The sequence below is a fragment of the Ostrea edulis genome, chromosome 6 (assembly GCF_947568905.1).
Source record: "Ostrea edulis chromosome 6, xbOstEdul1.1, whole genome shotgun sequence".
Taxonomy (NCBI): domain Eukaryota; kingdom Metazoa; phylum Mollusca; class Bivalvia; order Ostreida; family Ostreidae; genus Ostrea; species Ostrea edulis.
Genome location: NC_079169.1, coordinates 8,821,725 through 8,836,410, shown reverse-complemented (window position 1 = coordinate 8,836,410; position 14,686 = coordinate 8,821,725). Strand labels below are relative to the sequence as shown.

The 14,686-nt window shown below is 36.9% G+C and overlaps 2 protein-coding genes across 4 annotated transcripts in view; one reads left to right on the top strand and one right to left on the bottom strand.

Annotated features, from left to right (window-relative positions):
- The first annotated feature begins 5,799 nt into the window (after positions 1-5,799).
- LOC130047042 (uncharacterized) lies at positions 5,800-7,902 on the top strand. The gene is made up of 3 exons (XM_056141164.1): positions 5,800-5,824; positions 6,639-7,186; positions 7,603-7,902. Exons 1-3 carry the CDS (start codon positions 5,800-5,802, stop codon positions 7,900-7,902), a joined length of 873 nt encoding a protein of 290 aa, XP_055997139.1.
- A 1,066-nt stretch (positions 7,903-8,968) lies between these two features.
- LOC125683544 (nuclear pore membrane glycoprotein 210-like) overlaps positions 8,969-14,686 on the bottom strand; it is a 77,985-nt gene continuing 72,267 nt past the window's right edge. For 2 of the 3 annotated variants that reach the window (XM_056141484.1, XM_048924811.2), the window contains exons 42-43: positions 10,801-10,929; positions 8,969-10,251 (exon numbers count right to left, since the gene is read on the bottom strand). In XM_056141484.1, the coding sequence (XP_055997459.1) occupies positions 10,079-10,251; positions 10,801-10,929 (302 nt within the window). In that variant the 3' untranslated portion in view covers positions 8,969-10,078. The remainder of the gene's footprint in view (positions 10,252-10,800; positions 10,930-14,686) is intronic. The other variant, XR_008796166.1, reaches the window with a different exon arrangement.

The window sequence follows — 14,686 nt, the reverse complement described above, 5'->3', positions numbered from 1 at the left end:
TCTCCTTTTCGGAAATATAGCTAGTGGAATTGACGCTAACAATCGCGGCTTTATCGACACTAGCCTTCCTCATTTCCATCATTCCAAGTCTTCTACTATATCCATTTACAGCAAAATCGTTCCAATTCCTTACTTTGCCCCTAAAAAACCCTGTTCGACTATATCTCTATCAGAAAACATTCTTCCCCAGGGTCCCCTCTTTTTTTCCTTTATGGATGATTCACCTGTTTTACGGCATTATTTTACGACTAAGCTTGTGCTGCCCTTCATTTGTATAAGTTAGACCTGGTACGGTATCAGGCTCATAGCTTTAGAATAGCTGCCACGGGTTACACAGAAGTTCAAATTCAAAAGATGGGCCGTTCGAACTCTGATGCTTTTAAAAAGTATATTCGTATCCCCTCCATTACCTTGGGCTAACAGTATGTTGCTTATATGCGCTGTGCTTGGTTCTCAAGTGATATATCTGTCTCTTCAGGCAAGAGCTCCAGCCTGTAATACACCCGTTACCTAGAGACAGGAGCTCCAGCCTGTAAAACACCCGTTACCTAGAGACAGGAGCTCCAGCCTGTAAAACACCCGTTACCTAGAGACAGGAGCTCTAGCTAATCCTTCTGTTGCTAGAGACAGGGGCTGTAGCTAATCCTTCTGTTGCTAGAGACAGGGGCTGTAGCTAATCCTTCTGTTGCTAGAGACATGGGCTCTAGGTAATATTGCTGTTTCTTAGAGACAGGGGCTCTAGCTAATCCTTCTGTTGCTAGAGACATGGGCTCTAGGTAATATTGCTGTTTCTTAGAGACAGGGGCTCTAGCTAATCCTTCTGTTGCTAGAGACATGGGCTCTAGGTAATATTGCTGTTTCCTAGAAACAGGGGCTCTAGCTAATCCTTCTGTTCCTAGAGATAGGGGCTCTAGGTAATTTGTATCCCTGATCTATCACGTCTTAGACCATTACATGTACATGTCCTCATCCTTGGTCTTCAATGTTTTACCCACCTTGTACTGCGGCGGCAACAAGCCAGGTTTTTAGGTTCTATTTTGTTTTCACTATGCTGTCTTGTTGCGGTGGCCTATGACACCCCATCTTGTATGTTTTTTGTGTACATATAGGTGTTTTGTTCACCTTTACCTGTATATTTTGTATTAAGTTTTGTCACAGCAACGACTCGACCATATATTGTACATATGTTTGTTCACTTTTATCTGTAGATGACACAGCAATGACTCAGGGACATACTTGTGTGCATATCAGTTGTTTGTTTTTGCTACTTTGCACTATACTAGTCAAACCATATCTATGTATTTATTAGTCATATTGCATAGTACTGTTTATTGACGTTGTCAAATTTGACCTTATTTTTTATCTACTGTCCCAATTTTTAGTTGTGATTTACCATTGTTATTTGGCTTATTACTTTGTCATTTATCTATTGAATAAATGACCTTTCTTATTCTTTAATACGTGTTTTGTCTAATTCTACCATAGTAGTCAACCGACATAAAATAGACGTAGCGGCCGAATTTGACGCATGCGTCAATAGAATTTCCTGTACATCTTTATTTGGATTCACAATAAGGGTATGGCAGTTAACAGGATCACTAAGACGGTTCATGTGACACGCTCACGTGCATCTCTTGGTTCACGTAGATATTTATATAATATATTTCTATCTATATGTACATAAAATTCCCCTCTATTTTAATTTCAGAAAATTATTAAACGCAAACCGTTTAAACCCATGATGTGATATTCAAACTAAACCTGATTGTATATTTTGCTGTTTCTGAGTAAAGATACCGAAACCAATTCAAGAAATGCATTGTCATCCCTACCTATACTGTTTTTATTAATTAATTAATACTTTATTTCCTTCCATTGAAGAGTATGAACATGACACATTTACAAGTATATTACAAAAAGAATTTGTATTAAAGTATACTAGTGTTACAGCAAGTGAAGTAAAATTCTCTCTCTCTCTCTCTCTCTCTCTCTCTCTCTCTCTCTCTCTCTCTCTCTCCGTTAAACGCCGTGATTATACATTTACAGCAAAAATTTACCATCAATAGTAATAATTTCGCTGTTTTCTCTTTTTCAGTTTTTTTTGGGGGGGTGGGGTGGGGGAGGGGTTGTATGATAAATGCAGGTCGTTCAGACCCCCCCCCCCCCACCACCCCACCCCTGCAAAATACGAATCCGCCTATAACGCCTACAAACTTTCTTACCACACCCTTTCCGTACAAGCTAGATTTTCTGGTGATGTCGTACAGTGTGTAGAAGATCTATATCCTTGTAGGGAAAAAATCTATTCAAGTATTAATTTTCAATAGAAGGACATCTATGTTTTCTGAAAATCGCATGTCTTTAAATAGCGCTATGATTTGGAACTTCTTGAAATAGCTTTAGGAATTTTAAAATCTAAAATTAAAAGACACCGATTGTTTTGAATGTGCGCGTAATGACCACCCTCAGAATTTACATAAAGTAAATATAAGTCTTTTGCAATATTTGATAATGCCATACCGATTTTGTGAAAACGTCTGGTCTACATTTCCGAAATGTAATTAATCATGCAAGTTATTTGTTCGTCTAAAAAAAGTTCGATATTTCATTGTAAAATAACCCGTTAAAACAAGAACCTATGAAATCTCGATAAGTAAAAAAAAGTCCTTACGACCTGGTACATACGTAAAAAAAAAAAAATGTACATTTAAGAATCTTTTGAAAAATTGAAAAATCAATTTTACGTATATATATATATATATATATATATATATATATATATATATAAGAATTTAGTTTACAAGTTGTGTATGTGTGTTAACTACAATATACGCAAAGTATTTCGTAGTGATTTTATATGTGGCATTTTATATGTGGCATAACGTATGATAGATGAGACATATCAAACGATAAATATAACGATTGTAATAGATGAGACATATCAAACGATAAATATAACGATTGTAATAGATGATTAGATAAATATAACGATTGTAATAGATGAGACATGTCAAACGATAAATATAACGATTGTAATAGATGATTAGATAAATATAACGATTGTAATAGATGATTAGATAAATATAACGATTGTAATAGATGATTAGATAAATATAACGATTGTAATAGATGATTAGATAAATATAACGATTGTAATAGATGATTAGATAAATATAATGATTGTAATAGATGAGACGTGTCAAACGATAAATATAACGATTGCAATAGATGATTAGATAAATATAACGATTGTAATAGATGATTAGATAAATATAACGATTGTAATAGATGGTTAGATAAATATAACGATTGTAATAGATGATTATATTAAAGATAAATATGACGATTGTAATAGATGATTATATTAAAGATAAATATGACGATTGTAATAGATGATTATATTAAAGATAAATATGACGATTGTAATAGATGATTAGATAAATCTAACGACTGTAATAGATGATTATATCAAAAGATAGATATAATGATTGTAATAGATGATTATATTAAAGATAAATATAACGATTGTAATTGACTTAATTCCTACTAAAAATCAAGGACGTTTTCATTTTCTTTAAAAGAAAAACCTTACAAAATACGACTGTTATTCATTTTAATAGTTCATGTTCTCTGAAAATCGCCTGTCTTTAAATATAGAGCTGATTTCAAGTTTTGAAATAGCTTCAGGACTTTCAAAATTCTAAAATTAAAAGAACAACTTAAAGCAAATCAATACATTATGATTCGATATGCATATACAGACGTACCCGTGTTATTGAGTGCCACGTCTCTCAGCGATTGAACTATTTATCAATGACAAATACTAAAAATAGATAACACTGTAATTTGAATAAATCCTTGCAATATTGAACAATTATAATCAATTGAAAATGAAATTTTATACTTATTATATAAGTATAAGAACTGTACATCGTGTCATACACGTGGAGACTTATTGTATATATATATGTAATACGAAAGAATATCAACATACAATCCATCTCTAATGAATATTAATATACATAATTTTAAAGTTATTTTTGAAAAATGTGATCGGCGCATCAATTAAACTTGTTCTGAATATTACTCTTTTCCTAGTAACAGTGTGTTAAAAGCCAGACAGTGACTTTGGTTTTATACATTTTCGATAGAAGCGATTCCGTGCTCGTTTCCAATTTGATGTCCATAGGCATTTACACGCATTGCATAACTTTATAAATATACCTTGTATACTTGGAGAGGACGTTTGATACGCTTATATAGCCTGCTGTGCAACCCTGTTATGTATTGAATAAAATATTTATAACCTAAAAACCATGTGCCTTGTATTGAACTATGTGCCTTGTATTGAAATCTCATTTCTGTTCACATAACTATCAATTCGATATTCAAAATCGATAAATTGAAAGTTCGATTAGGTACACCCATCTTATAAATTCAAAATGTAGTGTTCACTATTCTATTGATTGAGCAGTAGACAGTAAATGTTTAACCAACTCTTCTAACTTAATGGTGTAATTTTAAAAGAACCATTTCAAATTCTGAAACCAGGTCCAAGTATGCTGCTTTTAATTAAAACGGAAAGTTGAAAAGTTTTCTCTGTTGTCATCACAAGTATTACAACTGGTGCACAAATCAAGCCAGGTGCACACGACAGATTTCCTCTATTTATAAAGTCTGTCTGTACTAGTACAAGCCAGGTGCACACGACAGATTTCCTCTATTTATAAAGTCTGTCTGTACTAGTACAAGCCAGGTGCACACGACAGATTTCCTCTATTTATAAAGTCTGTCTGTACTAGTACAAGCCAGACGCGTACGATAGATTTTCTCTATAAGTCTGTCTGTCCTAGTAAAAGTCAGGCGCATACAATATATTTCCTCTGTCTGTCCTAGTACAAGTCAGGCGCGCACGATATATTTCCTCTGTCTGTCCTAATACAAGTCAGGTGCGCACGATAGATTTCCTCTGTCTGTCCTATTACAAGTCAGGCGCGTACGATAGATTTCCTCTGTCTGTCCTATTACAAGTCAGGCGCGTACGATAGATTTTCTCTATAAGTCTGTCTGTCCTAGTAAAAGTCAGGCGCATACAATATATTTCCTCTGTCTGTCCTAGTACAAGTCAGGCGCGCACGATAGATTTCCTCTGTCTGTCCTAATACAAGTCAGGTGCGCACGATAGATTTCCTCTGTCTGTCCTATTACAAGTCAGGCGCGTACGATAGATTTCCTCTGTCTGTCCTATTACAAGTCAGGCGCGTACGATAGATTTTCTCTATAAGTCTGCCTGTCCTAGTAAAAGTCAGGCGCATACAATATATTTCCTCTGTCTGTCCTAATACAAGTCAGGCGCGCACGATAGATTTCCTCTGTCTGTCCTATTACAAGTCAGGTGCGTACGATAGATTTCCTCTGTCTGTCCTATTACAAGTCAGGCGCGTACGATAGATTTTCTCTATAAGTCTGTCTGTCCTAGTAAAAGTCAGGCGCATACAATATATTTCCTCTGTCTGTCCTAGTACAAGTCAGGCGCGCACGATAGATTTCCTCTGTCTGTCCTAATACAAGTCAGGCGTGCACGATAGATTTCCTCTGTCTGTCCTATTACAAGTCAGGCGCGTACGATAGATTTCCTCTGTCCTAATACAAGTCAGGCGCACACGATATATTTCCTCTGTCTGTCCTAGTACAAATCAGGCGCATACAATAGATTTCCTCTGTCTGTCCTAATACAAGGCAGGTGAACACGATAGATTTCCTCTGTCTGTCCTAATACAAGTCAGGCGCGTACGATAGATGTCCTCTGTCTGTCCTAATACAAGTCAGGCGCATACAATATATTTCCTCTGTCTGTCCTAGTACAAGTCAGGCGCGCACGATAGATTTCCTCTGTCTGTCCTAATACAAGTCAGGCGCGCACGATAGATTTCCTCTGTCTGTCCTATTACAAGTCAGGCGCGTACGATAGATTTCCTCTGTCCTAATACAAGTCAGGCGCACACGATAGATTTCCTCTGTCTGTCCTAGTACAAGTCAGGCGCGTACAATAGATTTCCTCTGTCTGTCCTAATACAAGTCAGGCGCGCACGATAGATTTCCTCTGTCTGTCCTAATACAAGCCAGCCGTGCACAATAGATTTTCTCTATCTGACCTAGTACAAGCCAGGCGCGTACGATAGATTTCCTCTATTAAGTCTGTCTTAGTACAAGTCAGGTGCATACAATAGATTTCCTCTGTCCTAGTACAAGTCATGCGAGTACAATATATATTCTCTGTCTGTCCTAGTACAAGACAGGCGCGCACGATATATTTCCTCTGTCTGACCTAATACAAGTCAGGCGCGCACGATATATTTCCTCTGTCTGTCCTAATACAAGTCGGGCGCGCACGATATATTTCCTCTGTCTGTCCTAATACAAGTCAGGCACATACGATAGATTTCCTCTATAAAGTCTGTCTGTCTAGTACAAGCCAGGTGCTTACAATAGAATTACTCTGTCTGTCCTTGTACAAGTCATGCGCATATGATAGATTTCCTCTATAAGTCTGTCCTAGTATAAGTCAGGTGCATACAATAGATTTCAAACAAGCCAACAGATTAAAGACAAAAATGGATAAGTTCTAACCACAACAGAGGAACAGTTAGCAAGATGGGCAGAACATTTTAAAGAACTTCTAAACAGACCACCGCCTGACATAACACCAGATATTAACAAAGCCAAAGACGAACTTAAAGTCAACCTTCACCCTCCATCCAAAATTGAAATAAAACAGGCAATTAAAAAGATAAAATCAGCCAAATCTTCTGGCCCAGACAACATTCCCCCAGAAGCTCTAAAAGCAAATCCAGATCTTACAGCAAATATCCTTCACAAGATCTTCAACAGCGTATGGAAAGACGAGGAAATGCCTCAAAACTGGAACAGCGGCCATCTAATTAAGCTGCCCAAGAAAGGAAATCTTAAAGAATGCAAAAACTACAGAGGCATTGCACTACTATCAGTAGTTGCAAAAGTGCTAAACAGAATCATCCTAACAAGACTCTTGAAGGCCATACACGAGAAGCTCAGAGACCAACAAGCAGGCTTCAGAAAAGATCGATCATGCACGGACCAAATAGCAACACTGAGAATAATCATAGAACAATCTCTAGAATGGAACACATCCCCATTTCTCAACTTTGTAGACTTCGAGAAAGCTTTTGACAGTTTAGATAGAGAAGTTTTATGGAATCTAATGGCACACCACAAAAGTTCATTAACATCATCAGGAACTCCTATAACATGAAATGTAGTTATACATGAAGGTCAACTTACAGAAAGTTTTGATCTCAAAACTGGAGTCAAGCAAGGTTGTTTGCTATCTCCTTTTCTCTTCCTCCTGGCAATTGACTTTATCATGAGAGAAACAACTGAAGGGAAAAGAAATGGAATCCAATGGACAATAACCGGATAACCTGGATTTTGCTGATGACATTGCCCTCATCTCCAGTACCCAACAACAAATGCAAGACAAAACATCCCTCCTAGCAGCAACATCAGTTAAACTAGGATTGAAACCTAATGAAAGTAAGACAAAAATTATGAAAATTAATGCAGAGTAAACAGCCTATTAGTATTAAAATAAGGGATACCATCCAGGAAGAAGTTGAGGAGTTTACTTACCTAGGAAGCATTGTGAGTGTGAATGGAGGTACTGATGCTGATGTTAAGACCAGAATAAACAAGGCTAGGGTCATCTTCAACATTCTGGGGAAAGTATGGAATGCAAAGAACATCTCGAGAAACACTAAAATCAAATGTAAAGTGTGCTTCTGTATGGGGCAGAAACATGGAGAACGACAAATGCCACGATTTCAAAAATTCAAAGATTCATCAATTACTGCCTGCGCAGAATAATGAACATCAGATGGTTTGATAAAGTAAGAAACGAGGATCTTTGGAAAAGAGCAAATCTATCCAAATCAAAAAAAGCAAATGGTCATGGATTGGACACACACTGCGAAAACCACCAAGCAGCATCACAAAACAAGCCCTCAAATGGAACCCCCAAGGAAAAAGAAAGAGGAAGACCAAGGAGCAGCTGGCGCAGAGTTACGGAGGCAGAATTAAAAGAGCAAGGCTACACCTGGGACTCAGCAGAAAGATTAGCGCCAGAGTCAGATGGAGGGAGTTCGTCAATGGCCTATGCTCCCTAGAGGAGCAAAGGGCTAAGTGAAGTGAAGTCCTAGTACAAGTCATGTGCAGACAATAGATTTCCTCTATAAGTCTGTCTGTCCTAGTACAAGTCAGGCACGCATGATAGATTTCCTGTCTATCCTAGTACAAGCCAGGCACGTTCAATAGATTTCCTCTATAAGTCTGTCTGTCCTAGTACAAATCAGGCACGTACAATAGATTTCCTCTATAAGTCTGTCTGTCCTAGTACAAATCAGGTGTGTACAATAGATTTCCTCTATAAGTCTGTCTGTCCTAGTACAAGTCAGGTGCGTACAATAGATTTCCTCTATAAGTCTGTCTGTCCTAGTACAAGTCAGGTGCGTACAATAGATTTCCTCTATAAGTCTGTCTGTCCTAGTACAAGTCAGGCACGTACGATAGATTTCCTTTATAAGTCTGTCTATCCTAGTACAAGTCGGGTGCGTACAATAGATTTCCTCTGTACGTCGTCTGTCCTAACTCGTTTTCCTTATGCTTGGAGAAGTTAGAAAGAAACTTGCTTTGTAACTTTCAAATGAATTCGTCTGAGTGACACTTCCATGTGCGGATACAGAATTTTAGATCAGGGGGACCACGATCGTGGGTGGGGGAGTTCCAGCCTATAATTTTAATTTTGGTAATTTACTACTGAATTCATAAAAACATCCGATTTAAAATATTTTCCGAGACTCAGGAGCCAGCAAGGCTTCTCAGAATGCTTGCTGGTGTAGACATCTCAATTCTTCATTCAAGAAAAATCAGTACAAATATTTTGTTTTTTTATTCAAAATGAACAAGTCATGATTTTGTGACAAATCTATGTAAATAAACTTTAGAACAAAGACTGAATTTTTTGTACAGATGTTCATAAGTTACTCACGATCACTGCATAGAAAATTTGTTTCAAATTAAGCCATCATCGAATCTCAGAGACGAAACAGATAAATTCAGTAGACCTTCAGGCATTGGACATGCAATGACATCCTTGTAATAATAAGATAACAGTTTCCTTCTCACAGGGGACAACTTTCATGGATCACCAAAATTTATGAATATGGTTTCTAAATGTGGAAACGCTACACAAACTGTATTTCATTGAGATCATTGATTCTTGGGATGAGGTAGTACCGCACCCAATAAATACACAAAAATTGTACACCCATGATGACAGTACATTTATCATTCTTAATGTTCAAATTCAGAACACAGTTTATGTTTGTTAAAAAATGACTTTGTAAGTATATTCATGTATTGCAACTTTAACATTAATTCACAGGAGTAATTGTATCATTTTGATAATCTCTACTTTTCATGATATGCATGATAGAAATGAAATGCCAGGAACACATGTACATATATATGAAAATCAATAATTCACAACAAACAAGTGTATACACCAAAAAAAACACAACAAAATATAACACATCTCTCGCACAGACACTGAACACCTCATGAGCGACAGTCATACAATCAGGACACTGAACACCTCATGAGTGACAGTCATACAATCAGAACACTGAACACACCATACAATCAGAACACTGAACACCTCATGAGCGACAGTCATACAATCAAGACACTGAACACATCATGAGCGACAGTCATACAATCACTATTCTAACACTCTTGTTGACACCATGCTTGTCTTCACTCTTTCAGACCAGCTGTCTAATAAACACTATTATGCACAGAATGCTCAAACTCCTGATATTAAGAAATGAAAAGCACAATTTCTCTCTTTCTCTCTCCCACCTCTCTCTCTTTCTCTCTGTAAAATATTGTTCACATCAATACTGTTCATCACTCAATCATCAAAGACATATACAGGATGGAAAATTAGAAAACCTAGAAATTTGTTGAGCTATCACTGGAATGATTATAACGGACTCTGTCTGGAGCTGAAGGGGGGTGTAGCACCACTGGGTCTGTAAGGGGATCGCCGCCTGGGGCTGCTTCCATCCTGGGGGTGATACTCAGTCGACCACAATGCAGGTGATTTAGGACTCGTCAACGGGGATGCATAACTAGTGTAAGGGGGTGGGGAGTAGTCTGAAATGATAATTATATTACATACAATCTTCTGAAATGATAGTTATATACAACCTACTGAAATGTTCGTTATACTGGAAGCAATCTCCTACTGAAATATTATGTAAATATATTGTACACAATCTCCATCTGAAATGCTTGATAATCAATTATATTGTGTACAATCTCCTAATGAAAAGTTTAATAATTATCTCCCATCAAAATGTTTCTAACAGAAAACTTGTGCATGAATTTTCACAGAAGTTTATGTCTATCAGTTTTTGTGACATACATTGATTATTGTTTATAAAAGGAAAATTCAAAACATCTTACAAATGATCAAAACACCAGTTTAAAATATTTCAGTGTATAATTACCTATCTATGTTTATGAAATAAAACAATACAAGTATAAAATTGATTAAATCATAGAAGTTTAAAATCAATAAAATTATAAAAGTGTAATAAAATGAATGTGGAAATACATGTACAATCAGTTACATCTTTTGATACTAAAAATGAAAGTAAACAGATTTATGAGAAACAAACAATTGAATAAAATGGTGCTTACTAGGTGAGAACTGGAGCTGTGGATACATGGGGGAGGGGGGAGAGGCAGCTCCTGCAGCCCCGGGCCTGAGGAACGCTGGATTAGTGTTGGCCACTGCCTTGTAACGAGGTCCAATCACGTAATGGTAAGCTACAAATAAACCACACCCAGTTTGTAAGTAAACCAGAGTACAGTAAAACACGGTTATAGCGATGTAAAACACAGTTATAGCGAACCTCCAGGGCCAGCAAAAACAATTTGTTATGACCAAACCTCATTATACAGTAAAACCTGGTTATAACAAACCTCCAGGGCCAGCCAAAACAGTTTGTTATAACCAAACTTCATTATACAGTAAAACAGGTCATTATAACCAAACTCCGTTATATCCAATAAAATGTTCGTTACTTTCCTCATATTGGGGAATAGATAACACTTTGAAATATGCATGAATTTGTTATAAACATGTTCGTAATAAGCATGTTTTCATGTAGATATGAATACATGTACATCTACCTACAGATCACCAAGTCACATAGGTTTTGTGACAACTTACATATTAACCAAGAAAACGCACACAGTATATATGTATTAACATGTACAAGGGTTGTCGCAAAAAGTCATAGACAATGTAAATAACTCATTCACAAAAAATTATTAATTTTCTTTTGTTATTTAAAAGCGTCAGTTTGTGTTTCTTTGTAAAGAGTCTCATCATAAAATCTTGTTTCATAATGAGAGAACACAAATAAAAAACATAATTATGTTCATAGCTGTCAGTGCACAAACTGAACATCTTCATTCATTACATGACATTCTTTGCCTTCAGGATTTTTCGGTCTTTATTTTCTTCTGATTTTTTTTTACCTTCCCATCTACAGTTCTGATGTCATTCCTTCCACAAATCTTGTGTCAATCAGACACTAGCGCCCTGTTCACATCTCTGTGATCTGATGTGCATCATCTGTTTCGTTTGCGTGGGGGTAAAACCACGCTCTACACAATATTTTATGATTTCTCGTGCGTCAAGAATGCTATTGATGTTACCATATTGTGCAAATTTCATTACAGGTCAGGTAGGTTTAACAAGAGGCCAATGGGCCACATCGCTCACCTGAGTTACCTTGGCCCATATCTGAAGACTTTCCATATATATTTGCATGTAAAACCTTGGTCCCTATTATGGCCCAAACTACCCTTTGCAAACTTGAATCTGCACTATGTCAGAAAGTTTTCATGTAAAAATCAGCTTTTCTGGCTCAGTGGTTCTTGAGAAGAAGATTTTTCCTATATATTTGTATGTAAAACTTTGATCCCCTATTGTGGCCCCATCCAACCCCCGGGGCTCATGATTTGAACAAACTTGAATCTGCATTATGTCAGGAAGCTTTCATGTAAATCTCAGCTTTTCTGGCTTAGTGGTTCTTGAGAAGAAGATCTTTAAAGTTTTTCCCTATATATTTGTGTGTAAAACTTTGATCCCCCCCTTGGGGTCCCATCTTATCCCCGGGGGCCATGATTTGAACAAACTTGAATCTGCACTATGTCAGGAAGTTTTCATGTAAAAATCAGCTTTTCTGGCTTAGTGGTTCTTGAGAAGAAGATTTTTAAAGTTTTTCCCTATATATTTGTGTGTAAAACTTTGATCCCCCCCTTGGGGCCCCATCTTATCCCCGGGGGCCATGATTTGAACAAACTTGAATCTGCACTATGTCAGAAAGTTTTCATGTAAAAATCAGCTTTTCTGACTTAGTGGTTCTTGAGAAGATTTTTAAAGATTTTTCCTATATATTTGTATGTAAAACTTTGATCCCCTATTGTGGCCCCATCCAACCCCCGGGGCCCATGATTTGAACAAACTTGAATCTGCATTATGTCAGGAAGCTTTCATGTAAATCTCAGCTTTTCTGGCTTAGTGGTTCTTGAGAAGAAGATTTTTAAAGTTTTTCCCTATATATTTGTGTGCAAAACTTTGATCCCCCCTTGGGGCCCCATCCTATCCCCGGGGGCCATGATTTGAACAAACTTGAATCTGCACTATGTCAGGAAGTTTTCATGTAAAAATCAGCTTTTCTGACTCAGTGGTTCTTGAGAAGAAGATTTTTAAAGATTTTTCCTATATATTTGTATGTAAAACTTTGATCCCCTATTGTGGCCCCATCCAACCCCCGGGGCCCATGATTTGAACAAACTTGAATCTGCATTATGTCAGGAAGCTTTCATGTAAATCTCAGCTTTTCTGGCTTAGTGGTTCTTGAGAAGAAGATTTTTAAAGTTTTTCCCTATATATTTGTGTGCAAAACTTTGATCCCCCCTTGGGGCCCCATCCTATCCCCGGGGGCCATGATTTGAACAAACTTGAATCTGCACTATGTCAGGAAGTTTTCATGTAAAAATCAGCTTTTCTGACTCAGTGGTTCTTGAGAAGAAGATTTTTAAAGATTTTTCCTATATATTTGTATGTAAAACTTTGATCCCCTATTGTGGCCCCATCCAACCCCCGGGGCCCATGATTTGAACAAACTTGAATCTGCATTATGTCAGGAAGCTTTCATGTAAATCTCAGCTTTTCTGGCTTAGTGGTTCTTGAGAAGAAGATTTTTAAAGTTTTTCCCTATATATTTGTGTGTAAAACTTTGATCCACCCCTTGGGGCCCCATCTTATCCCCGGGGGCCATGATTTGAACAAACTTGAATCTGCACTATGTCAGAAAGTTTTCATGTAAAAATCAGCTTTTCTGGCTTAGTGGTTCTTGAGAAGAAGATTTTTAAAGATTTTTCCTATATATTTGTATGTAAAACTTTGATCCCCTATTGTGGCCCCATCCAACCCCCGGGGCCCATGATTTGAACAAACTTGAATCTGCATTATGTCAGGAAGCTTTCATGTAAATCTCAGCTTTTCTGGCTTAGTGGTTCTTGAGAAGATTTTTAAAGTTTTTCCCTATATATTTGTATGTAAAACTTTGATCCTCCCTTGTGGCCCCATCCTACCACCGGGGGCCATAATTTGAACAAACTTGAATCTACAATATGTCAGGAAGCTTTCAGGTAAATTTCAGCTCTTCTGGCCCAGTGGTTCTTGAGGAGAAGATTTTTAAATGACCCCACCCTATTTTTGCATTTTTGTGATTATCTCCCCTTTGAAAGGGACATGGCCCTTCATTTGAACAAACTTGAAAGCCCTTCACCCAAGGATGCTTTTGGCCAAGTTAGGTTGAAATTGGCCCAGTGGTTCTGGAGAAGAAGTCGAAAATGTGAAAAGTTTACAGACAGACGGACGGACGCCGGACAAAATGTGATCAGAATAGCTCACTTGAACCTTCGGTTCAGGTGAGCTAAAAATGACATCGCTTCTCTCCTGTTTATATCTCCTGCAGTTGTAAAACCAGTATAGTACGCGGAAAACATAACTGATTCCATTGATATAAATTTAAATGTGATATATCAAATATGAAACTATTTGCTTTCATATAATTGAGTTGTACAAAGAAAATTTCTACTTCTTTTTGTACGTGTGCCAACAATGCATATGGATCTCTTTTTATTAAGTAACATCTCATTTAGAATAAGCAAAAGTTTTCTCATGTAAAAAATCTTTTGGATTTGATGCGAATATAAAAAATTGTTAACATTGTTTACGACTTTTTGGGACAACACTCGTAGTTTGTATAACATTATTGTGAGTTATATCTCCGTGTGTAGTTCGTATAACATTAAATATCAGGATGACAAACCTACATGTAATTTGAATTTTTTAACTCTACATCTATATAAACCAATGTAAACGCATGTACTCAAAAAGCACTCAGCCATACCTTACCAAATTAAAATTGAGTAATATTGAAAAAAGGAATTAGGTTTGTCGAAATTTACAGCCAGACAATTCCTGCACACACACACAGTA

Excerpts from the sequence above, each read along its gene's own strand:
- LOC130047042 (XM_056141164.1), top strand. The coding sequence starts at position 5,800 with ATGTCCTCTGTCTGTCCTAATACAA. Across the intron at positions 5,825-6,638 it reads CTCTGTCTGTCCTAATACAA|AGGAACAGTTAGCAAGATGG; the intron begins GTCAGGCGCATA and ends TAACCACAACAG. Across the intron at positions 7,187-7,602 it reads CATCCCCATTTCTCAACTTT|AGTAAACAGCCTATTAGTAT; the intron begins GTAGACTTCGAG and ends AAATTAATGCAG.